This window comes from Ornithodoros turicata, chromosome 3, assembly GCF_037126465.1.
Source record: "Ornithodoros turicata isolate Travis chromosome 3, ASM3712646v1, whole genome shotgun sequence".
Classification (NCBI taxonomy): Eukaryota; Metazoa; Arthropoda; class Arachnida; order Ixodida; family Argasidae; genus Ornithodoros; species Ornithodoros turicata.
Window position 1 is genome coordinate 49,282,036 of NC_088203.1, and position 24,810 is coordinate 49,306,845.

Below are 24,810 nucleotides of genomic sequence, written 5' to 3' on the forward strand. Positions count from 1 at the left end.
CACTCCCTACGGGTGTAACCTTGAGGAGAGAGTGGTGGAAGTTTATGGTTGGCGTCTTCCCTCTCTCACTTTATTGCTCAAATCCACTAGTTGACTCTGGTTGAAAAAGACAAGTTTCTATACTGATTCTGTGGTGTATTCACACTGCTTGCTTAGAAAATAATTGCATAGGTTAATTACTAAATTGACTTTGTTTCAGATGTTAACTCTATTGAGATTAATAAAGATATTCTTTGAGTTGGGAAAGCCTTAACTATCTATTATGTATTTTTGAGTTGTGTCTGTTGATTTCCTCTGTAGAAAACTTTTTGTTACACACATGTTGAAAACATTAATTTGTATTTTAGATGGGTTGTTTGTTTGCGGCTTCTGTGTGTAGAACTTACTGTTGCAAAGTTTTCATAAAAAAATGACTTCACTAAAATTGTTTCTCGTGTTTTGAGTATTGTTTCTCACATAAATCATTTGGACTTTATCTATATGGTTAATAAAAAGTATCGCCACTGTACAAACTTAGCCGATTTGAAGAAAGACTCCCTTTTCAAGAAAGAATGTGAAAAGATAGTGATCCCCACCTGGGGTCAAGGGTGAAAAAGCTTGAGATCACTTGCCGCAGTTCGTTTTTGTATCATATGTATTTTCTGTCATACATAGCTCTATCAAAGCTCTATCATGATAGCTCTATCAAAGTAAGGTTTATAGTGTCAGAATGAAAATTGTATAGTATTCGCCTAGCTCAGATTGCGAGGATGATTTAATGGTGCTTACGCGTTGTAGTGTGTGCCGCTTAGAAAAACCGGTTCACTCTGATAGCGTTGACCAAATTATTTTCTTACATCTGCGCTAGTCGGCTTGGAATTTAATAAATATCTAATGTTTCTCGTTTTGTTTGAGTACTGTTGCGCTGATGTCAGCAGAATATTTCTCGCCTGCTTAGAAAATGCTTGTCTAAAACCGGTTTACTCTGATATTGATGTCTCTTAGTTTTTTGCTTGGTACTGGTTGTTTTGAGAGAATTCTTATTGTGTTCCTCAGAAATGAACAATGCTAGCATCTATTTGCAATAATTGATCAATAAAATACATCGCCACTGTACAAACTCGGCTGATCTTAAAGTATCCCCCTTTGGAGGAAAGAATGTGAAAGAGAGAGAGCCCCCACCCCTTCGAGTGACAAAGGATGGGCGGTTTCTTCACTTTGACTGTAGAGATAGAGAGAGAGACCCGCATCGGGCTCAAGTAGCAAAAGAGCGGATTGGTTTTTCTCTTTGTACTGTGTCTCTTTTCTGTGTGTTGCATACCTCCGACAATGTAATGTTTATAATGTCTGTCAGAATGAAAATTGTATAGTGTTCGACTAGATTAGGTCGCGATGATGATTTTATGATAGTTCAAATGATAGATTATTTTTCTTGGAAGTTATTAAATTTGTAATGTTTCTTGTTTTGATAGATTGTTTCCCAATTACTTCCCGTATGTATCTGTTGTTTACACGTTGAATATGATGCACCGTTTAGAGTGTTCCTCTGTTCTTCAGCGTTAAGTCCGTGCTAGTCACAGTTGGAACTTATTAAATTTGTAATGTTTCTCGTTTTGACAGATTGTCTTGCAATTATTTTCCTCCATTTATCTGTTGTTTACGTGTTGGATGATGCGTGGGTTTGGCTCTCTATTAGTGCTAGCTGTTGATCCTGTTGTGTTGTTTCTCATTATTTCCTTGCATCTGTGCTATTCAGTTGATAACTGACTAATTAAATTTGTGTCGTGTTGGAATATTGAACTTAGCCTCCCTATTGGACTTGAAATTACTTACGTCTATCAGAACTTGTAATTGAAATTAAAACTCCGCTATTATAATGATGGTGCTCGCATATCGGAATGTTAGACTTTTTATAATAAAACTTATAATTTTGATTGTAATCGCATTGATTAAGAATAACTTTGATTAAATGAGCTATTCCATTTTAATTCCGATTCATTGAAAACGTGTGTATGATTACGGTTAATACAAAATATTGTGTTTCATTCTTTCTGTGTGATACCTCTCCAATGCTATTTCTTCATACCTGTAATACGTAAGTATATTCTTTGTTATATGTATTGTACTGTTTCTTCTGTTTCAATTTGTTTGACTTTGTTGCTCCTTCACGCAGAGTCACAACATAATTGCTGCTACTATTGAGTTAAATAAAAAAAATTCAACTTTTTGTATTTTTGTGTATCACTGCCCATTGCATGTCTATACTTTGCATCTAAACCGGCTGTTGTAGCGGACAAAATTACGAATGAAGTCGGCCAAGGTGTGACGGTACCATCGCCTGTCTGAGATGGCAGTGTGCATGTCCCTACTTGCATGTAAACCACTCACGTGCCAGCGAAAAATAATGTGAATGAAGTCGGCCCAGGCTGAAAAAACGCGTATGAAGCCGGCCCAAGTGCGATGGCGGCATTGCTTGGTGGGGTTGGGAACGCGCATGTCCCTACTTGCATGTAAACCGCCCACGCGCCACCTGAAAAAAATTGCGAACGAAGTCTGCCTAGGCGGAAATATTGCCAAAGAGGTCGGCCCAGGGTGAAAAATGTGCAACGATGAGCGCACGCGTAGCGCACCCGATGCCCGGACAGCAGAGGTAAGGAGTAACGCGTTACAAAGTAGTGCGTTACGGTAATGCGTTACATTCGAGTAGTGAAATATGGTAACACATTACATTTGGGAGAAAAGTAATGAGTAAGGTAACGCGTAATGACGTTGTGCGTTACTGCGTATTCGGGAACATTGCTTCACTGTCTGAACTTTAAAGCTTGAGCTGAGGATCGTCCCTGCAGAATCCGGGAAAATCCCAGAATGTTTCTATTCTGTCTTTAACAATGACAAGAAAGTCACATTGGCACCCACGAAGAACGCAAAAAGGATTATTGATCTACACATGTTGAGATGTCGCCTTTGTTCACCACCTTTATTTTTCACTCAGTCTGGTACTTTTTGGACGAATGGGGCGAAAGCGACAGAAAAATAGCCTCTAATACCCAAATCACCAAGGGATTGGCTGTTTGAATTTGTATTGTGTCACATAAAAGGTCGCGACAAAGGACGTCCTCTCAGCCAACCGGGCGAAGCACACAAATGAAATTTTCAACACCAACAACTTCTGCGTTGTACTAAATCCTACCTGTGAGTTGTGTTCATGTGACCGTTATTTGTATCTGACACTGGCTCGTATTGATTTGCGAAACGCTGTTATAAGGCTCAACCAAAATCTGGTACATATTATAAGGATTCCTTGTTAAGTAATGCAAAAGTAATGACATTACGTATTAGAAAAAGGCGTTAATAACGCGTTATCTACTACCGCAACAGCAACGAAGAACGTAACGCGTTACGTTCTGAAAAAGTAGTGACTGACAGTAGTGCACTACAAATTAAAAGCAATTTCCCCACCTCTGCCGGACAGCCCCTCACCCGCCGGGCGCTGGAAAGAATTCGCGAGAGAAGTCGGCCCATGGGTCAACAAACGTGCATACGTATCTTTGTTTGATTTGCATTAATAAAAACTATTGTGTTTGATTCTTTCTGTGTAATACATCTACAATGCTATTGCATCATACGTGTAATAAATATATTCTTTATTATATGGATTGTATTGTATTGCATGTAAACAGCCTACCGAACACCTGTTGTAGCAGACAAAATTGCGAGTGAAGTCGGCCCACCGCGCGCGCAGCGCTCCGCCCGCCGGCAAGCGCACGGGCAACCCTCGGCCCACGCGCCACCCGCTGGAAAAAAATTCGCGAGTGAAGTCGGCCCAGGCGGATAAATGTGCGACCATAAGCGCATGTGTAGCACTCCGGCCACGCGCAGCCCACGAACAGGCCTCCACCCGAGAGCAGCCCGCCGCGCGCTGGAAAAAATTCGCGAGTTGCCATTACAACTGGCAATTGGTTTTAATAAATATATTTTCAACTTCTACTTTTGTGTATGATTCCTCTTTGCATGTATAGGCATGCTATGAGCGCACGAACACGCGCCGCCGAAAAAAAAAGTCGCGGGTGAAGTCGGCCCAGACGCGACGGTGGCGCAGCCCTGGTGGCAATGTCCGGACACGTCCCTATACTGCTAATCTCTCATAAACGAATAATTGGGCACCCTTTCAACTTTTCGTAGAGCGAAATGAAAACTCAGTCAGCCTCCTCATATCCACGGTTCACTTGGTGAAATGTTTTTGCTGGTCATAACAGTTCAAAGCTCTATAGCAGTGTTTCCCTCTATAGCAGTGTTTCCCAAAGTGCGGTCCGCGGACCCCTGGGGGTCCGCGAGAGTGTCCGTGGGGGTCCGCGACCGTCTCTCACATTTCAGTGAGGATTTTCGTCCCCTCAAACACGTGCTCGTACATGCTGCCCGATTTCCAAACACCCAGAAGTTCCAAAATTGCTACAAGCATGCTTCAACGGCTAGCTTCTAATTTCTGATAGAAAAGTCCTGCAATGCACATTTGTCCACGTCATACACATACAAACAAGAAGAAGAAACCAGTCCGGAATCGTTTCTGAAGCTGTATCGAAAGCACGCAGCAGCTGACAAGGTTGCTGGTTATGCACTGGCTAGCATGGGAAATACAGTGCGCCATATCGTTTCGCTTCGAGTTCGAACTGACTGAGAGTGTTCCTGTGTTTAGAGCATTTATAATTGGCAGTCTGCGGACCTCTTGCAGCGATGGCGGCACTATAGATGATACCTCTGTGTGGTATTATCAATCTTGAGAGTTGTCAGAGACAGTCTGAGACAGTCACTTGACCATGTTTATGTTTGCACAAATGTAATTTCGTTCCTTGTTATACCCTGTCGCGCATATTAAACGCGGTCTGCAATGCAGTGTACACAGCGTGTATCCCGGTATATTTGTGTGTGTGTGTGTGTGGTGGGGGGGGGGGGTCCGTGAATTGGTTCTCATCGCTACCGGGGTCCGTCACCGCCAAAAGTTTGGGAAACGCTGCTCATAGGGCTTTGCACATCTCAGGCCAATGTCTGCACGGAATGCTCGAGCAAACAGCAGACTATTGTTAGCCATCGCAATATATATCTTCTTACACATCACCCGACCATTCCATGACAATTCCATGGTCGACGCAATGACCCCGACGACAGCACCAGGAAGACCGAACACAAACGCAGCTTGGCGTTATAAAACCCCACTGACGTCACTGAGAAGAGAGCTTTAAAACACACTTGAAGTGATGATCCTATCCAGTCCCGAAGGCGAAGCCTCCGCCGAAACGTCGACCTGTTTTCTACAATGCTTTGACTTACTTTATTGACTTTAACAATGTAGTTGGATTTCCTTACATCTCCGTCTCAAACACGCTCATTCGTTTTTATATTATTTCGTAGCCATCTCACTCTTTTTTTCTCCTGCTTGTATATATACGTACAGGGTGTTTCCTCTCATCTTTCCATGAAAAGCTGAGTTGACTTAGTGCGGTTTTACTTTTGTCATCGAATTACTTGACGGGGCTGCTACCAGGAAACCAATTTTTGCTCAATTAGGGTACTCATTAACAGATATAGTTTAATCAACCTTTAGTTATTGACTTTAGGGTGCACATTGCAGTTGGAATATTAAAGCCTGATCACTACATGATCCACAGAAACCACTAATGATGCACAAAAGCAATCTCAGCGCGTGGTATAGGCCACGTATTTCACCTTGGCTCCCGCTGGAAACAGAAAGTGATCGCCAAAAGAGCGACGTCGATTATCTTCTGATCTGCGCTCACTTAATGTCTCAGAAAAATGTCATACACGATGTTGGCAAACCCTTATCGCGGTATATTTCACGACCTTTGTTTTGTCTTTCTTTTTCCTTCCTTTCGTTCCCTCATGTGTTCGCAGTCGCTTGCCGTGTCAGTGACTTCATGCTGCCAGACACAGCCCTTGTCCTTCCGCGGTACGGTAAGCGCTGATATGTAGTGGTGATACGCAAAGCTCTTTGCAAGCAATAAAGAAAAGAAAAGCAAAACAAAACGAAGAACGTGAAACATTACGTTTTGCTGTGATTCTACATCAAGTCGGATCCACTGACGTCGCCGTCGCTCTTTTGCCGATCACTTGAGGTGTGCAACAGACGGCAGAGCTGAAATAATTAGGACTGTGGTGCGCGCTGCGCTTACTTTCGTGCTTCCTCAGTGGTTCAAGCGCATCATGGGAAGATCAGGGCAACTGCAATGTACCTTCAATGCAATGTACAACTGCAATGTACAAGGTCAATAACTAAAAAGTTTATTAGAACATCTGTGTTAATTCGTCCCCTAATGGAGAATACACACAGCTTCCTTGTAGCAGCACCGTCGAGTAATTCAATGGTGAAAATAAAAGCGCCCTACCGCAACTCTCCTTTTTACGAAAGTTTGTTGTAGGTAAAAAGTAACACCCTGTATATACCGGATGTCCCACAGAAATCCCCCGGCTGGATAATTCGTCAACAGGTGGCGCCATCGAATAATTTTTTTTTGTAAAAATCCTTCGGACATCGGCTATGAACTGAGTAAGTGAGCGGCTGATTTGCATACGCTCACTAATTATAAACATCCTAACTTTTAAATTTTACTTCGCACGCTTACGGAACCTCTGTTTTACGCATCGGGACCTTCAGCGAAAAATATTGCAAGAAAAAGCCGCGTCGACGCTCTGTGATGTTTCCGAGTAATTAATTGATGTCGGTTTACATATTTCTTGCGCGGAGCAGTGCACCAATGCGCTCTTTGGACCAGCTATCCGGCTGTCAATTTCGTGTTGACCGCCTGGTTGACACACAGGGGGTGACGGAATATAAGGAACACCTGCAAGACCGCAGGAGACGCCTTTGTGTTCCTTCTCTTTCTCTACATGCTCCGCCTCCCGTTTTCAAAAAATTGAGCGAGAACGTTGTCATTCGGGATGACGGTTGGCTAGGAGCGTGCTATGTGGTGTAGTTAATTTTTAATAGTGTACCCCACTAGTTCACAGCGCTCGCGGCGCATTCGTCATCATCCATGATAACAGCATGCTATCTCAATTACGGAACGACAGAACCGCCAGCGCTGTTTACCAGTCATTTTGATAAGGCATAGTGAAGCATCTCTGCGGCTATCCCTAATACTCCACCGCCCCCGTGCGTAAACCAGGCGGATGAACACGAAATTGACAGCCGGATAGCTGATCCAAACAGCGCATTGACGCACTGCTCCGCGCAGGAAAAATGTAAATCGAAACCGATTAGTTACTCGGAAAAATCACTGACTGTCGATGCGTTTTTTTTCTTGCAATATTTTTCGCTGAAGGTCCCGATGCGTAAAACAGAAGCGTGCGAAGTAAAATTTCAAAGTTAGAATCTTGATTTAATTAGTGAGCGTACGCAAATGAGCCGCTCACTACTCAGTTCATAGCCCACGTCCCAAGGATCTTGAGCAAAAAGAAATTTCTTCGATGGCGCCACCTCTTCACGAATTATCCATCCGGGGGACATCGGTGGGACACCCGGTATACAGGGTGTTTCACCTAACGTGGTAAAAAATTATAACTGGCGATGTACTCGCCGGAGAATTGTGGGATTTTCGGCAATTATCTTCGGATACTTTTGCCACCTTTGAGGAAGGCTTTGGATAATTTTTAATAGCGGGAAATTTATTATTTTTTTTAGTTGAGCTTGGAAAATTGCCAAGCGAACCTCACTATTTTTACAGAGATATGAAGTGCATAGTTTTTTGGTGAGTCTGCGGTTATCCGTGGAGGACTTCATATTTTTGTAAAAAAGTGAGGTTCGCCTAGCAATTTTCAAGGTTCAATTGACAAAAATAAATTTCCCACGATTAAAAATTGTCCACACCCTTCCTCAATGGTGGCAAAAGCGTCCAGAAGGTAGTTGCTGAAAGTCCCACAATCCTCAGGCGAGTACGTCACAGTACAAATAGCGAAATGAGCGAATGCTCCGTGGCTGCACGTGAGGTATGTGTTCAGAAGTCGAGCGTGCCACAATCTCAGCTGTGGACGGCCGTTTGGAGCTTGTTGGCTCTCATCGGCACAACTTAGTGATGTTACACGCTCTTGACTCGGCACTAATAGTGTGACTCTGTCATACGTCAGTGTTCTAGGGTGTTTGCAACACCTCTGGAGGCCGCAGTACAAAGCCAGTAATTACAGATACAAATAGAGAAACGAGCGACTGCTCCATGCCTGCACGTGAAGTCAAGCGTGCAATAATCCCAGCTGTGGACGGGAGTTTCAAGCTTGTAGGCTCTCGTCGGCACAGCGTAGGGACGTGACACGCTCATGAGTCTGCACTAACAGTGTGTCTCGGCAAGACATCAATGTCCCTGGGTCTTAGCCGCACCTCTTGAGGCCGCAGTGCAAAGCCAGTAAGTACAGATAGAAATAGAGAAATGAGCGAATGCTCCATGGCTGCACGTGAAGTATGTGTTTACAAGTCATGCGTGCCACAATCCCGTGTATACGGTGTTTAACAAAATTCCCTCGGGAAACTTTTGTTTCGGTTTGTGTCCTTGATGCGCCCACCACAAATTGATCGCCCAGTTTTTTTCATTTGATGCGCTCGTTAATTAAATACACATCCTGCCTTTTTTTATTTTACTTTGCCAGGCTTTGGTACCTGTACCGTAGCAATGGTCATTCTGAAACAGTGCCAAACTAGTAAAAAATAGCTTCGAGTTTTAACGATTTTCTCGAGTAAAAAACTGGTTTCGGTGTACAAATTTATTGCGCCGAGCAATGCAGAAACGCGCTCTTTCGCCAAACTATCCTGCGCGGAAATGCGTTTGATATGGCTTCTCGTTTTTGTAGTAAACTCATAAACAGGATTGCGGCCCTATCATTGGATGGCCAGACAATGCAGCTTTATCGCCATAATAACAAGTACTTGCCAATGGCCAAAGCCACAAGTGGCACCGTCAGCGTGGAACACTAATGTCTCGCCAGGACACACAGTCAGTGTCGGCACTGTGTCACTTCCCTGCGCGAAGATGACGACCTCCAAGTAGAGCGAAACAGCTGTCCTCGGCTTGGAGTGCTAGGCCTTCAGTGGTGTGTTAGCACACCCTGACCGGAGGAATCGCGTGCTACGTGACGCTCAGACGTTATCCGCTCAAACGTTGCCTGCCTGCGTACTGCTTACGATGGCCCAATAATGCCGAAACAGCTGCCCCGTTCTGACATGGCGACGTTTGAGCACTTAACAAACACATGCTATACGTGCAGCCAAAGAGCTCCGGCTAATTCTTTCTCTTACATACAACACTGGCTTTGCACTGGGCTTTCACAGGTGTGTTAGTACACCCCGACGGGAGGAATCATATGCTTCGTGACCTTCTGCGCCATTCGCCCAAACGCTGCCTGCCTGCGTACTGCTGAAGATGGCAAAATAAGGCCGAACAGCTCTCCCGAGCTGACATGGCGACGTTTGAGCACTTACAAACATGTGCTATACGTGCAGCCAATGAGCTCGGGCTAATTATTTCTCTTACATACTTCACTGGCTTTCCACTGGGCTTTCAGTACTGTTTTAGCACACCCCGACGGGAGGAATCAAGTGCTACGTGACCTTCTGACGCCATCTGCTCAAACGCTGCCTGCCTGCGTACTGCTGACGATGGCCCAAGTAAGGCCGAAACAGCTGTCCCGTTCTGGCATGGCGACGTTTAAGCACGTACAAACGAAAATATACGTTTAATAGTATGCTTTTTTCGGGGGGGGGGGTGAGTTCCTCAAGAAGAATCAACCCTTGTGGGATCACCTCCATAATGAAACATATAGAGAGAAAAATATCATCTAGCTTTTTCCTGTAACATGTCAAACGGTGTCAACAATCAATTGCCTTAAGGTTAATCAGTTGTGTATCGCCACCAAACAAGTGCGCAAAGAGCATTAATAAGCATGTTGCTGTACACTGACCCCCGGATAATAATAATATTTATTCATTTGGCGTGGCTCATATACCCAAAGTGTAACGTACACTCTTAAAAATGAACTTCACCGCATAGCATGCTCCTAGCCAGTCACCATCTCGAATGATACTGTGACCTGCCCTGACTTGTTTAAAATGGGAGGCGTGCGTCTCTTTTGTGTCACTTGCTGTTCATAATTGTCACAGAAAAGGCGTGCGCCTCCCGTTTTGAACAAATCAGGGCAGATAACGATATCATTCGAGATGATGGTTGGCTAGGAGCGTGCTATGCGGTGAAGTTCATTGTTAAGAGTGTATGTAATGTGAGAAAAGAACTAGACCTCGTTCGGCCACCTGTGTAAGCTTATTAATTCTATCTCGCAAGAAATACTTCACCTGAGGCACAACACCTTAAAGAATAGTCGGCGGTGCGTTTGGTTTGTAGTGTGTTGAATGACTATAGCTATATCTCATTGTGTTTGCAATATACAGGGCGTCCACGCTAAGTGTGAACAGATTTTTTAAAAAATATATCAATCACTTTTTCCGAGATGAAATTAATTGCAATATAGCATATGCTGAAAGGCACTCCCTGGGGGGGCATTAACAGACTCCTAAGGCAATGTGTTAATTAACTTTCACTAATTAACTTTTTAATTATAAAAGCTACGAAGTTGCTCCAATGAGAACATCTGATCTCTTCGGTCATCAGATACCAAAACCGTTTTCAGAACAAAAATCCGTTCGGTAGATCGTCCGCAAAAAATTCGTGAAGGACCGCCATTTTTTTTCTTTATTTGGTTTATTGCGCATCTTCAAAGAAGCGGCTTTCCTTTACCCCCAGTGTGAGAGAGTGAAAGAGCACAGTGCCGCCTCATGCGTCGAAGATTAGCTTTAACTTGCGGAAACAAAACAAGAACACCAATCTATCGAGTGACTCTATCGCGACTGCCTTGGGCTGCATTTTCTGTTTTCTTTTAATCTTTTTCCAGGACGCAAGAGGCGATAGTGTGCTCTTTCATCCTCTTATATTGGGGGCGAAGGAAAGACGCGTCTCTAGAGATGCGCAATGAATAAAATAAAGAAACAATGGCGTTCCTTCACGAATTTTTTGCGGACGATCTATCGAACGGATGTTTGTTCTGAAAACGGCTTTGGTATCTGGTGACCGAAGAGATCAGATGTTCTCATTGGAGCAACTTCGTAGCTTTTATAATTGAAAAGTTAATTATTGAAAGTTAATTAAGACATTGCCTTAGGAGTCTGTTAATGCCCCCCTAGGGAGTGCCCTTCAGCATATGCTATATTGCAATTGATTTCATCTCGGGAAAAGTGATTGATATATTTTTTTAAAATCTGTTCACACTTAGCGTGGACACCCTGTATTTTCATATTCCTGTTCCAAAATACACAACGCTTTGTTTATGTACTCCAAACAATAAAGCTGCCAAACACAGTTTTAACTGTGCTATCAACACGCTCACATAGTTTTGCAACTGATTGTATGTCTCAAACGAGCTTCGTAGCCCATATTGTGCAGTGTGTTATGCATACCTGTGTGTGTTTCGCAAATGTGAGCTATGTTAGAAAATGCACACAATAACACAGCTTATATTAACCAACTATTCAATTCCGCTTAGCTTATAAATGTTAGTGAAACTGAGGAATATCATCACATCAGTCTGCCTGGTTAACAAGTAACTAAAAGGGATGACAAGAAGAAATTCTGCTTCATCTTTATCTCACTTTTTCTCTGTGTGTGCCACGCATTCCATATTATGAAAAGTAGCGGTAGCGGTAGCGGTAGCGGAGAAAGATCCCGCCGCTACTTGTATTTGTAGCGGAATTACTTTTCCCGTTACAAATTTAAAATATAGCGCGATCGCTACTGAATGAAGTATCGAATACAGTAGCTGCGCTACTATAGTAAGGCCGCCATGTACCACACTGGTGTTAGCACACGCTCACGGAAGGAATCACGTGCTACGCGACCTTCTGATGCCATCCGCTCAACCGTTGCCTGCCTGCGCACTGCTGACTATGGCCCAATAAGGCCGAAACAGCTGTCCAGCACTGGCATTGTCGACATTTGAGCACTTATAAACATATGCTGTACGTGCAGTCGAAGAGCTCCGCCTTTTTTTTTTCTCTTACATACTTCACTGGCGTTCCACTGGGCTTCCCTTGTCTCACCTTCTGATAATGATATCGCCACAGTTTTTTAAGTTGGAAAAGCTGCGCTGCTCCGCTGTTGTTAAATTTGGTTTAGTTTTGCGGTTAGATGAATTGTTGTATGCGTCAAGTACATCCCTTTGAACAGCCTTGATGTACTTATCTAGGGCTTTGTCGCGGTTGGCATAAGGTGTGAAATCAGAAGTTGGTTTAAAGGGATTCGCATTGGAGTCAGGAATCCCTTTGAACCAACTTCTGATTTCACACCTGATGCCAACCGCGACAAAGCCCTGGATAGGTACATGTACATCTTACATTACAAGTCCACGATAAACGAAGACCCCGGCGTATTGTCTACAGTTCACAGCCTTAACTCAGAGACCACGTCCCGCTACCCTCTTTCGTTCTTTCTGCCGTCTCTCTTTTTATCATTTCAGGTTTATCAGACAACCAAGGAGAACTCTCCTGGAAGACAGCCAACGCCTCTCCAAGTGCTCAATGGACCACGAGCAATAATGCTCCTGCGACATCACCAACGCCGATCCACGTGTACTGTTCCCCTCTCATTTCCCCCTTTCCCTTGTATATAAGCCCTTCTCACCAATTTTTATAAGTTTAGTCCTGTTGAAGTCAGCGAGTGAAGTCAAAATCTATTTCTAGTACCCCCTTAATTATTAATGCAATAAAAGTAGCAACTGTTTTTAACCATGTGTGATAATGCAGGGGAAAAAAGCCATTAAATAAACAAGTATATTACACTAGACGTGTTTGAAATTCCAAATTACAGATTAAGATGGCTTTTGTGGCTGCACGCGGAGAAACGGACTCATGGAACGATGCGACAGCACCAGAGGACACGTGTTTCGCCGTGTTTCCGGCTCTGTCAGCCCTGGGTAGCTGCGCATCGTTCGGGATTGGCAAACCAGGGGTCGCTCAGCAAGCGATATACACCTGGGAGGGTGACTGAGCACTCCTCAATGCCACAGTGCAAGCCAGTGAAATATAATGAGGGGAAAAAGGCCTTTAAAGAAACAAGTAAATGATACTAGACGTGTTTGAAATTCAAAATTACAGATTAAGATGGCTTCTGTGGCTGCACGCGGAGAAACAGATACTCATGGAACGATGCGACAGCACCAGAGGACACGTGTTTCGCCGTGTTTCCGACTCTGTCAGCCCTGGGTAGCTGCGCATCGTTCGGGATTGGCAAATCAGGGGTCGCTCAGCGAGCGATATACACCTGGGAGGGTGACTGAGCACTGCTCCATGCCACAGTGCAAGCCAGTGAATTATAATGCAGGAAAAAAGCCATTAAATAAACAAGTATATTATACTAGATGTGTTTGAAATTCAAATTTACAGATTAAGATAGCTTCTATGGCTACACGCAGAGAAGCAGATACTCATGGAACGTTGCGACAGCACCAGATGACACGTGTTTCGCCGTCTTCGCGGCTCGTCAGCTCTGGGTAGCTGCGCATCGTTCGGGATTGGCAAACCAGGGGTCACTCAGCAAGCGATATACACCTGGGAGGGTGACTGAGCACTCCTCAATGCCACAGTGCAAGCCAGTGAATTATAATGCAGGAAAAAAAGCCATTCAATAAACAAGTATATTATACTAGATGTGTTTGAAATTCAAAATTACAGATTAAGATGGCTTCTATGGCTACACGCAGAGAAACAGATACTCATGGAACGACGCGACCGCACCAGAGGAGGCGTCTCGTAGCACAGCGGCTCGTAAGCTCTGGGTAGCTGCGCATCGTTCGGGATTGGCAAACCAGGGGTCGCTCAGCGAGCGATATACACCTGGGAGAGTGACTGAGCACTCCTCAATGCCACAATGCAAGCCAGTGGATTCCGTGTATAGTACTTCTTCAGCTGCTAACCGCTTGTAGATGAGAGGAAGACGTATTACAAAGACACAGACATTCACAAAGCCCCTAGCAGTGCTATGGGAGTGTAATGGGTCCCGGCTTCTCAATGGTTTTGGTTGTCATCACGTGACTTGCTCGCTGAAAGCGCGCCAACATCTTCCAGATTGGAGGATGGCACATCGCCCACGCCATCTCAAATGCGCAGTGTCCGACTGCTTCCAGATATAGCGGTCCATCCGCAGCGTAGAGTAGCTATCAGCCGCATGGGTGGGAATTAGTTGTGAAAGCGGCATTAGCCACAAACGGATGACATACCGCGAACTTGTATGTCTACCTAGGGAAACAGGCAAAAAGCGTCGAGACTTCCTTTCCTCTAGGAAGCGTTGGCGGACGTGCTACAATAGCATTCTATAGTGGAGACAGTTTCATCGAGTAGCCCTTCTGGCGGCCACTTAACGTTGCTCTTAACACTGCTCTCCTGCAAACTACGTGTACGTATCCAGGTCTGTAGTACGTCGTGAGGAAAAAATATACGTACTTGTTGCTTCGAAATGATCCTCCTAAGGCAAATGCGTAGATATACTCTTGGTACCTCTTCTGACCCAAGTCGGCGAGAAGACGTTCTGCTTTGTGTACAACCTCCACATGCGCAGTCTCATTCCTCAGGATGGGCAGATAAAAATTGTTCACGAGGTCGGTTACTTCTTTGTCGTATTCGACAAATACGTTTTCGTTTGGGTAGAAGGAGGCAAAGGAAAGGACCGTCGTTGTTGCTTGAAAGCTTGTAGCATAGCTTTTGACAATCCCTGCTACCGTATCACTTTCAACTTCCTGCTCGACCAGTATAATGAGTATGGGTAAGATGACGCCGATGAGAAAGGGAGACCACACTCTAGACTGGTATTTGAAGCGCTTCGTCAGAAGAGCTCGCAGTTGTTGCAACGTATTTGGATGCCGCTTTCTGCAAACACACAAGCGCTGCACGTCTTCGTCTGAAAATATATAACAGTATCGTGGGTTATTTACACAGATCATCTAGGTATTGGAAGAAGTCTGAATATGTCGTCCAACTTATTAGAGACTATTGCCTTCGCTAATCTTGAAAACATGGATCTGGAAACGCAACGGAGGCAAGGACAGGGGACACACATAAACAGCGTTATCTATCCTCCTCACCGTCGCGTTGCCTGACCACGCTTCAATGTACCAATCAACACGTTCTACAATCTGGCTTGCTTCGCTAATCCGTTTCAACATGGCTAACTGAACAAGAAAAAGCACGCGCGAGAGATTCTGAATATAATAAAGCATGCACTGAAGGAAAAAAAGTTACTCAAACTATATGGTGATGACCACAGTAGATTGTCTGGTCATAATAGGCAAACTTTTTGGCTCCGCTTGCTGTTCGGCGCCGCTGAGGATCAACGCGCAGGAAGCAACGCTCAGCAAGAAACACCTCTGACTGGATCATAATCCAGCACAGAAATATACAGCAGTTATATCTAGCTCACGCCATACAGGACATCCACCAACGAAATCGCATGCCACGTGGTGACGTCAAATCAGCCACTCTAACAAGCACCCAATGCGGGACGTTTGTACATTTTAATTCCGTGTTAACGCCACGAAGCAACTATGGCTATGTGCGGCGCATCGACGTGGACAGATGGAGAGAGGACAGTAGAAAGGAGAGGGGGATATGGGTGTTAGCATGCGTTCTGGGCCGACTTCAAAGGGAACCCAGGGAAAACCCAGGGTAAACTCCAGGCAGCACAGCCCATGGTGGGATTCGAACCCGCGTCACCTCCCAGTCTCGGCGTGGAAAGCGATCATCCTAACCACTATGCCACGGGAGCTGATGCGTTTCTACTTCACAATGCATGCACCAACGAGCTCTACACCACCGACATCTACCCATTGCTCGTTCTGGAATTTTCCAGACGTAACCAGTAATCTTTCGCTATGTTTGCCAACTCTTGCCTGTTGTCCCGTTTCGTCCACGTGTTCGTGAACCTCCCATTTTTCTTTAACCGGTATGGAGCCTAGATGACTGCGTTCACATAATCCCCTCCACACTCTCACAAAGCGGCCATTCACTCCGGCCGTAGAAGCCCGTACGGACCCTTTCTGCCCTTCGGGCTGTTGACCCACAATTCGCACGGACCTGCGTCACACCTAGATACCATGCCAATGATGAGGACGGTGCCAACAAGAACAGTCTGTGTTCGAAATATCGGCGGCTTCTGTCCTGAGGCAACTCCCTTCCTTATCACAAGTCTGTTTCATTTCTGCATTCTTCTGTGTGGCATGAAGACTCTTCAAGGCATCGAGTCCACAGAGCACACACTTCGATTTCCTTTTTTTCTTTTTGAAATAAATTTCAAGTATTTCGGGAGCGAGTGAGAAAGCAGTAGCAGCGCTGATTGGGTGGGTCCGGCGGGCTGGATTGTCGGCAGCCTATCCAGTTTCACAGGACTGCGCTCTACGTCACTCGTTTCTCAACTTGACTCACGCTGTTGATACCTATTGCCGGGCGTTTCCTGATTCACAATTGTTGTGTTTCGAAAATACTTGTAGTTATGAGCTAAAACAGCAGGTGGTGAGCGGTTATGTATACAAAAAAATGGACGACAACAGAATGAAGCTTGGGCCGCTGGCTGCAGCCTCTGCTCGCGAGGCGCGTGCTACGCGATAGAACATTGTGGCGACGATTCGAACCACGCGGGACCGGCATGCCGAAGTTTGCAGAATTCAAGCCTTCCGTAGAACTAATTGGGGACTACTTCGAGCGACTCGAAATATTTCTACGATTGAATGCTGTGAAACCGGAAGACAATGAGAACAACCTTTTACATTACATAGGAAACGCTATACCTACAGCATGTTCGAGAACATACTTATGCCGGCCTCACCCAGCGGAACGACCTACGAAAAATATTCACAACGTTGAACACGCATTACGCTACGAAGAGACTACTTATTCCAGAAAGAGTGAGATTCCATAAGCGCAGTAAAGAGCCTGAAGAGCCGATTGAGGACTACGTCATAGTGTTGAAGAGATTAGCAGAGACGTGATCTTTGGAAACTACCTAGATGAAGCAATACTGGACCAACTCGTTGCGTGATGCCACAACCCAGACATTCTGGATGCACTACTCGAATTAGATGAGAAAAGTTTGACACTGTGTGCATACCTCAGCGAAGGAGCTGTCCATCCACAAGAGCAAAGTGATAGGACGGGAATCGACATCACACTGTAAGGAGGAGTACAGTAACCAGTGCGAAGTAGCACCAGTGTACCGACACGAGACAACATCAGTAGGACAATGTTTCCGTTGTGGTAACAAATTTCACAATGCTCGGAACTGCCATTTCTCTAAAGCTTCGTGTTACGAGTGTGGGAAGAAGGATCATATTACACGGACTTGCCCGTCAAATGGAAGTAAACAACCGATTTTTTCTTGTATCGTCCATTTCTTTTTATACATAACCGCACACCACAAGTTGACAATTCTTCCAAATGGATCGAGTTTTACTGATGTTTACAGAAGCGGAGAATACAATTTGCATTCTCAGAACGATATGGGCACAATTTCTGCTCCCCCAAAATCTGGTTACAGGTACTAGACCAATTTGTATGTGACCAGTTTCACCATTTTTTACAACAACATGACATTATCCATGGAAGTTATCCGCGTTATTCACCGTCATACGGACTTGCTGAGCGTATATTGCATAGCGTATAACTTGCTGAGCGAGTATAATTTATCTTCGGCACAAGCTTCCTTGACAAGTTTTTCTTTTTACTATTTATTTATTTTTATTTTATTTTATTTTTGCAGTACAGAATCACTCCCCACTCATCCACTGGCAAGTCCCCGGCTAAAGTGTTTCGAGGAAGGGTACCTCATACACGATTTTCTCAGTTGAAACCAGCACCTGAAAACGAACGTATGCTCTGTAAGCCAGAAACTGCAAAAGAAAGAGCGGATAAACGAAGGACAAGTCGGTGAAACAAGGTCTATACGTGCGAAACTGCGTGGAAGAAGTGCACCAGCAGAGTGTTCAAGTTCTGAAAGTCATAAGTGACGTCACATTTTTAGTTAGAGGGGCGGGACAGAGACATTTTGTACGGAAAAATATGCGATCAACGGCTCCCGTGGGGCAATTAAGTTTGTCACCTTCAAAAATACTTTTGTCGAATTTCAATTGCAATGAATTGAAATTTCTGAATTCAACTCTGAAATTGGCCTAGTCAACATAACGTGTTTTTACAGAATCATTAAGCCCTTGGCGAACTTAGTCCAATACACCGGAAGCGGAAATCTCTAATGCTACAGCGAGTGGGAAAAAAAAGTGAAAATCATCTCTTTCTGACACGAGTATTTCGACGGCGCACGAAATCGGCCGCAAAGATGCAATGAGAGGAGGACATACCCCTGCCCTGTACCAATGAGGATGCATGGGTGCGTTCCAAAACCTACTCGAGTCAACTCGGGAGTAGCTCTCTACCCGAAGCGCAGTTCCAAAACCGGGTCGAGTAACTCGATGACGTCACTACCCGCGTTCCAAAACAAGGTGGAGTAACCAGAGAGTTAACTCGATTCAACCCTCCTCGGAAGGCCGGTCAGGGAAGGTTCGCTCGAGTAATGACGTCATGCTTTCGTCGTCTGCTCTTTTCCCCGAAAGCGCGGCATCGAATCCAGCTGAACGTTTGGTTGTCGACAAGCCTCTACCTCCACGACGGGTAATCAATACGCATCTGGACACCGAAATGGCAACACTTTTCCGATGCGGATTGTGAGACGTGGTTTCTGAGGACCAGGCGAACGCCCAAATACACGTGAGCCTGATAAATTTCCCAGGACAAAGTGAGTCTCGCTGGTGCGCCTTTCCATTTTGTCTTCATGTACGTCGCTTTTCCATTATCTATTTAGCACGTGTTCACTAACAGCTCCCCTGCGATGCTTATTTGCTTCACTGCCTTGTAGCCACATGGTAAAGGGAGAGCTCTATGTGAAACGTTCAAAACTGTATTAGGAGCAAGGGCTATTACTGACCAGCGTTATTATTATTATTATTACTTTTGTGTGCGTGTGTCCGAAATGGGATTTTAAATTGAATATTACTTTCCTTCCTTTACCTTCACAGTTGAAGATGGTTTGTTGGTACGTTCGTGTGAACAGGTTTCAGATAAAATATGTACCATAGGCGCAGGTTAGCTGGTGGATAAATGCCTGGGTGCAACTTGGATAAATTCTGAGCTGTGGAAGGAAGGGACAGCATGACAGAACTCTGTCACAAATTTCCCGTCTTTTCGCCCAAGCTCAGACTTCTTTCAAGATGAAGGAAACAGGAAGCTTTTGCGCGCTTCGCGGTACGTGTACTATCAGAACCGCTCCATCGCGCTCTGATTACGTGTTTTCTTTCAGCCGTTCTGCTCACATTCGACTCCGACGCCGAGGACATTTCCGTGACCCCAACCACGCCCGCACCACTACCTCAGTTCCAGGATTCCAACCAGCAGCTTCCACCTTTTGTATTTTTCACCTTCTGTCGTCATGATGTCAGCATTTTTCTTTTTTTATTGCTTTTGACTACCAAATGCAACGGGATGTATCCACTTCATGCATTTGGGGTAACTAATAGTACGTGAAGTCTTCTATCCCACAAAACATTAACAAATAAATGACGACAATGTCAGCTGCTTTTCCCTATCGTTCTCCAATAGAGCGGCTTAAGAATAATTCTGCAGTGTCTTGGAAGAAATACTACCAGACAAGCAATCTCTGAATGTAACTGTCCAGTAACTAACTACATGCAGAAAGTGCTGAAAGAGTTCAACTATGTCCGACGGGGCATGGTGACTCCTGTAAACAGCTCACAATATTCCCAGTCGTCGTTATCGTCGTCTCTGTAAAATAAACCTGACGCGCGCGAGATGAGAGCGGTGGTGACACCGGCCTCCATCTTAACTCGGTCGGAGTCCCCCATGCGTTCCCAAAGCTACTCGACCGGGCGCGTACTCTGTGGTCACATGGTACAGCTCGGTCATGTGAACTACTCGACTCGAGGGTTTGTTTTGGAACGCATCCCATGTAACCTCAGATTATTACCGCGATGTCTCTTCCTTTCCCTTTCCTCGTGTTTTTTGCAATGTTCTGTCTATCATCTGGGCAGGGGCATGTCCTCCTCTCATCGCGCTACTTCGCACTTCCTCCTCTACCCGCAAATACCGTGCGCTTTTCTTTGCGACACTCAAGCAGGCGGGCTAGAGCCGAATTTTTACAAATTTTTAAAGACTATTTCTGTTGCTACACTGTGCATAGCTTCGGTTCGCTGTGTGGTTATCCGTGGAAGACATCATATTTCTGTAAAAAAAATTTAGGTTCGCCTGGCAATTTTCGAAGTTCAATTGACAAAAATAAATTTCCCGCATTGAAAAAGTGACCAAAGCCTTCCTCAATGGTGGCAAAAGTTTCCAGAAGGTAATTGCCGAAAGTCCGATTATCCTCTAGCGAGTATCACCTTAGGTGAAACACCCAGTATATATACAGGGTGGTCCACCAACAACGATAAAAATTCATAGTAAAAAAACGCATGCCCAGGAGAGGCATGCGGTCAAGGGATTTTTTTCTGCCAATAACTTAAAGGGACGGTCTCGTACAGCCGGGGCGACTCCGAAGCTTAGCCAAAACTAGCTACACGAGTACTGTACAGATACAACCGTCAAAGTTTCGATCGGAATAACCAAGACGTTTTCGACGAATTTGTCGAAACGTGCTGTAATAGCAGACGATAAAATCTGCGCTTCTCTCATGTATACATCACGTATGACGTCGGCCTGCGGGTACGTCATCGTTGTCATGGTAATTGTAACTTGCAGAAGCACCTTGGGTTGAATCATCCCCTTTGCTCTCGAAATGGGTCACTCAGGTATATACCTCCGCGAGCGGAGAATGTAGTTCGAGCATTGACTGTGGGATCTCCGATAATGTGGCGCATAATGGGATACGTGAAAGCTAAGTCACGTGTTTTCTTTGCGCGAGTATTTAACTCGGTTTTTAAATAAACACGCCCTCCTTCTCCATGTACGCCGTCAGCGACGCTTCATTTCGAAGCATGATCAGCGTGCAACGGGGAGTGTAATGGAAGCGCGCGTAATATATTTTTAGTCGGAGCTGTAATGCGACCGCGCGCGCCGATGGCCAGCGACTTCAGATTTGTGATTGTGGATGGGGTTGTCCTGCGACTTTTAACTTGTCTCTGAGGATTAACATAGTTGTTCTAAACCACCATGCTTGCCACTTCTTAGAATGTGCGTTTTTCACCTGAGAACTGAAAGTGTGCGAGAGTTGCCGCAGTGCCCATTAACTTCTGAAAGGCGTCTGCTCACGCCGATGGACTAGCGCGCACAAAAGCAGACGATTTCTGTGTCCTATCACTGACTTACCCGCAGGCCGACGTGGCCGTTCTTATTTTTGCCAACACAGATCGCGGCATGCTCTGCAAACTTTATCAATTTAATTCGGTTATTTAATAACTGTAGCGTGTTTTGTCGGGTAAATTAGAAGTATTCCATTTTCAACAAAGGGCAATCGAATGGTACACTTTATCAAAGGAGCAGGGGGTACAAGACCGTTCCTTTAAGGGTTACAAGCCTTACCCACGGGACGAACACGCAGGTTCAGTATGGGAATCTTACCGAAAACGGGGTCACCTGACGGTTTGTAACCTTTTCTCCCGGAGTGTGGCCTGTCAATGTAACCTCCTTTGTTCGCAGCTTTGCGCTCAAACTACAAGGCGTCAAAAAAGAGGAGGAGCCAAGTGCTCATTTCCATTGATTTTCGGCGAATTTATTTCGGCAATTGCAATTGCATTACGAGCGGGATTATGTGCTATACTCGCTAAAATGACCACGGGGAACCCATTTCCGCAAAGAAAACGTTAGGTTGCCTTGGGAGTTTTCGGAGTTCAATTCAAGAAATGAACTTTCCGTCAACTGAAATGAAATAAAAATGTTACCAATATGGGGCAAAAGTTATTTGCAGAACAAATTCCCTTCACCGCATGTCTCACCGGGACCTACGTTGTACTATGAATTTCTATCGTGGTTGGTGGACCACCATATATGGTGTTTGCTCTAACGTGTCCAGAAAAATATATTTAAAGCGAGAGATAAAAGAAAAGAAAGTTGTACTTTTCTGCTACTTGAGTAATAAACAGGTAGTGCTTTACTAGTAGCACCTGTTGCTTAGCCAAGTAGCTGAAAAGTAGCACTCGTTTCTCTTTTATCGCTGCTTTAAATACAATTTCTGGACACGTTAGAGCAAACACCCTGTATATATATATATATATATATATATATATATATATATAGAGAGAGAGAGAGAGAGGGAGATACTCATGGAACGATGCGACAGCACCAGAGGACACGTGTTTCGCCGTGTTTGCGGCTCGTCGGCCCTGGGTAGCTGCGCATCGTTCGGGATTGGCAAACCAGGGGTCACAGTTTGCCAATTCCGAACGTTTCGCAGCTACCCAGGGCCGACGAGCCGCAAACACGGCGAAACACGTGTCCTCTGGTGCTGTCGCATCGTTCCATGAGTATCTGTTTTTTTACGTGCAGCCATAGAATCCATCTTAACTGTAAGTGTGAATTTCAAACACATCTAGCGTCATTTTTCTTATTTTTTAATGGCTTTTTTCCTCTCTTTATATATATATATATATATATATATATAGGTACTAACAAAATATGAGGCAGACAACGAAGATGTAGGAAGTAGAAAAAGGGGGAGTTATTTATTTACTAGTGGAAAGTTAAGGGGGAAGTCAACGTTGCGGCGGAAGCTCCGCCTTCGTCAGGACTGAAGAATGACAAATGACACTTGGAGTTTTATACAGTGCTACAATGACGTCACAATCGGGGGGTCCCGCCACCTGGTGGCCGTGAGCAGGTCAAGTACAAGGAAGTGGTTGAGTCATGTCCGGTGAAGAGGTCATAGTCCGGGAGGTGGGATGGAATCCAAGGGTTGTTCTGCAAAGAAAAGGGGAACAAGCAGCAGTACACTATCTAAGCAGATAAGTTTCTTATTGTTGACAGTACACCGGGGTCCTCGTTTATGATAGATTGGAATTTGTAGATAAGGTAAGATTCGCGCTGTTCTCGGCACCGGTCGGAACTGAAGTTTGTTTGAAGAAGGAAAATTTAAACATCGTTAATTGAATGCCCTGGCTGGCTAAAATGGCGTGAAACTGGAAGATTCGGTTTTTTCGTCACGTCCGATCGGTGATTGTTAAATCTGATTCTGAATGCGGTTTTTGTCTGGCCCACGTACTGTGCTTGGCATGCGTTACATTGAAGGAGATAGATAACGTTGGACGAATTACAGTCTAGGTTTGCTCTAATTGTCACTCTGAAGTGAGAACTAGTACTTTCGGCTATGGAGGTGTTTTGCATTGATTTGCATATTTGACATCTGCGGCCTTCACATGGGTGACAACCCATTGGTGAATCATTTGGTTCGTTGATTTTAGAATGAACTAAGCTATCTAGAAGATTGCGTGCGCGCCTGTAGGTGACACGAGGTGCCTGCGGAAAAATTTCCTTTGTGCGCTCGGATTGCTGAAGTATGCTATAGTGTCGATTCAGTATACCCTTAATGTTTGGGATATTTCCAGCAAATGTTACGATCAGGTTGATAGCGTCCTCTTTTGTGCTATTTTTTCGCGTACCGAATAGTGACTGGCGCTCTATTTTTCGGGCCCTGTTGAGAGCGTCTTTCACAAGGTTCGGTGGAAAATGGCGGTCAACGAATGTTTGTTGCAACTGATTTAGATTCCTGTCAAGATCGTCATCGTTCGAGCAGATTTTCCTGTACCGAAGGGCTTGGCTGTAAGGGATGGCAAGCTTTGTATGCCGTGGGTGACAGCTATGAAAGGAACAGTATTTAACAGTATGTAACAGTCCCAACAGTATTTGTCCTTTCATAGCTGTCACCCACGGCATACAAAGCTTGCCATCCCTTACAGCCAAGCCCTTCGGTACAGGAAAATCTGCTCGAACGATGAGGATCTTGACAGGAATCTAAATCTGTTGCAACAAACATTCGTTGACCGCCATTTTCCACCGAACCTTGTGAAAGACGCTCTCAACAGGGCCCGAAAAATAGAGCGCCAGTCACTATTCGGTACGCGAAAAAATAGCACAAAAGAGGACGCTACCAACCTGATCGTAACATTTGCTGGAAATATCCCAAACATTAAGGGTATACTGAATCGACACTATAGCATACTTCAGCAATCCGAGCGCACAAAGGAAATTTTTCGGCAGGCACCTCGTGTCACCTACAGGCGCGCACGCAATCTTCTAGATAGCTTAGTTCATTCTAAAATCAACGAACCAAATGATTCACCAATGGGTTGTCACCCATGTGAAGGCCGCAGATGTCAAATATGCAAATCAATGCAAAACACCACCATAGCCGAAAGTACTAGTTCTCACTTCAGAGTGACAATTAGAGCAAACCTAGACTGTAATTCGTCCAACGTTATCTATCTCCTTCAATGTAACGCATGCCAAGCACAGTACGTGGGCCAGACAAAAACCGCATTCAGAATCAGATTTAACAATCACCGATCGGACGTGACGAAAAAACCGAATCTTCCAGTTTCACGCCATTTTAGCCAGCCAGGGCATTCAATTACGATGTTTCAATTTTCCTTCTTCAAACAAACTTCAGTTCCGACCGGTGCAGAGAACAGCGGGAATCTTACCTTATCTACAAATTCCAATCTATCATAAACGAGGACCCCGGTGTACTGTCA

General features: G+C 44.8%; 1 protein-coding gene across 3 annotated transcripts in view; it reads right to left on the reverse strand.

The window, feature by feature from the left end:
• LOC135387031 (phospholipid-transporting ATPase ABCA1-like) overlaps positions 1–24,810 on the reverse strand; it is a 476,077-nt gene that overhangs the window by 153,624 nt on the left and 297,643 nt on the right. For all 3 annotated transcript variants that reach the window (XM_064616460.1, XM_064616459.1, XM_064616458.1), the window contains one exon: positions 14,519–14,972. In XM_064616460.1, the coding sequence (XP_064472530.1) occupies positions 14,519–14,972 (454 nt within the window). The remainder of the gene's footprint in view (positions 1–14,518; positions 14,973–24,810) is intronic.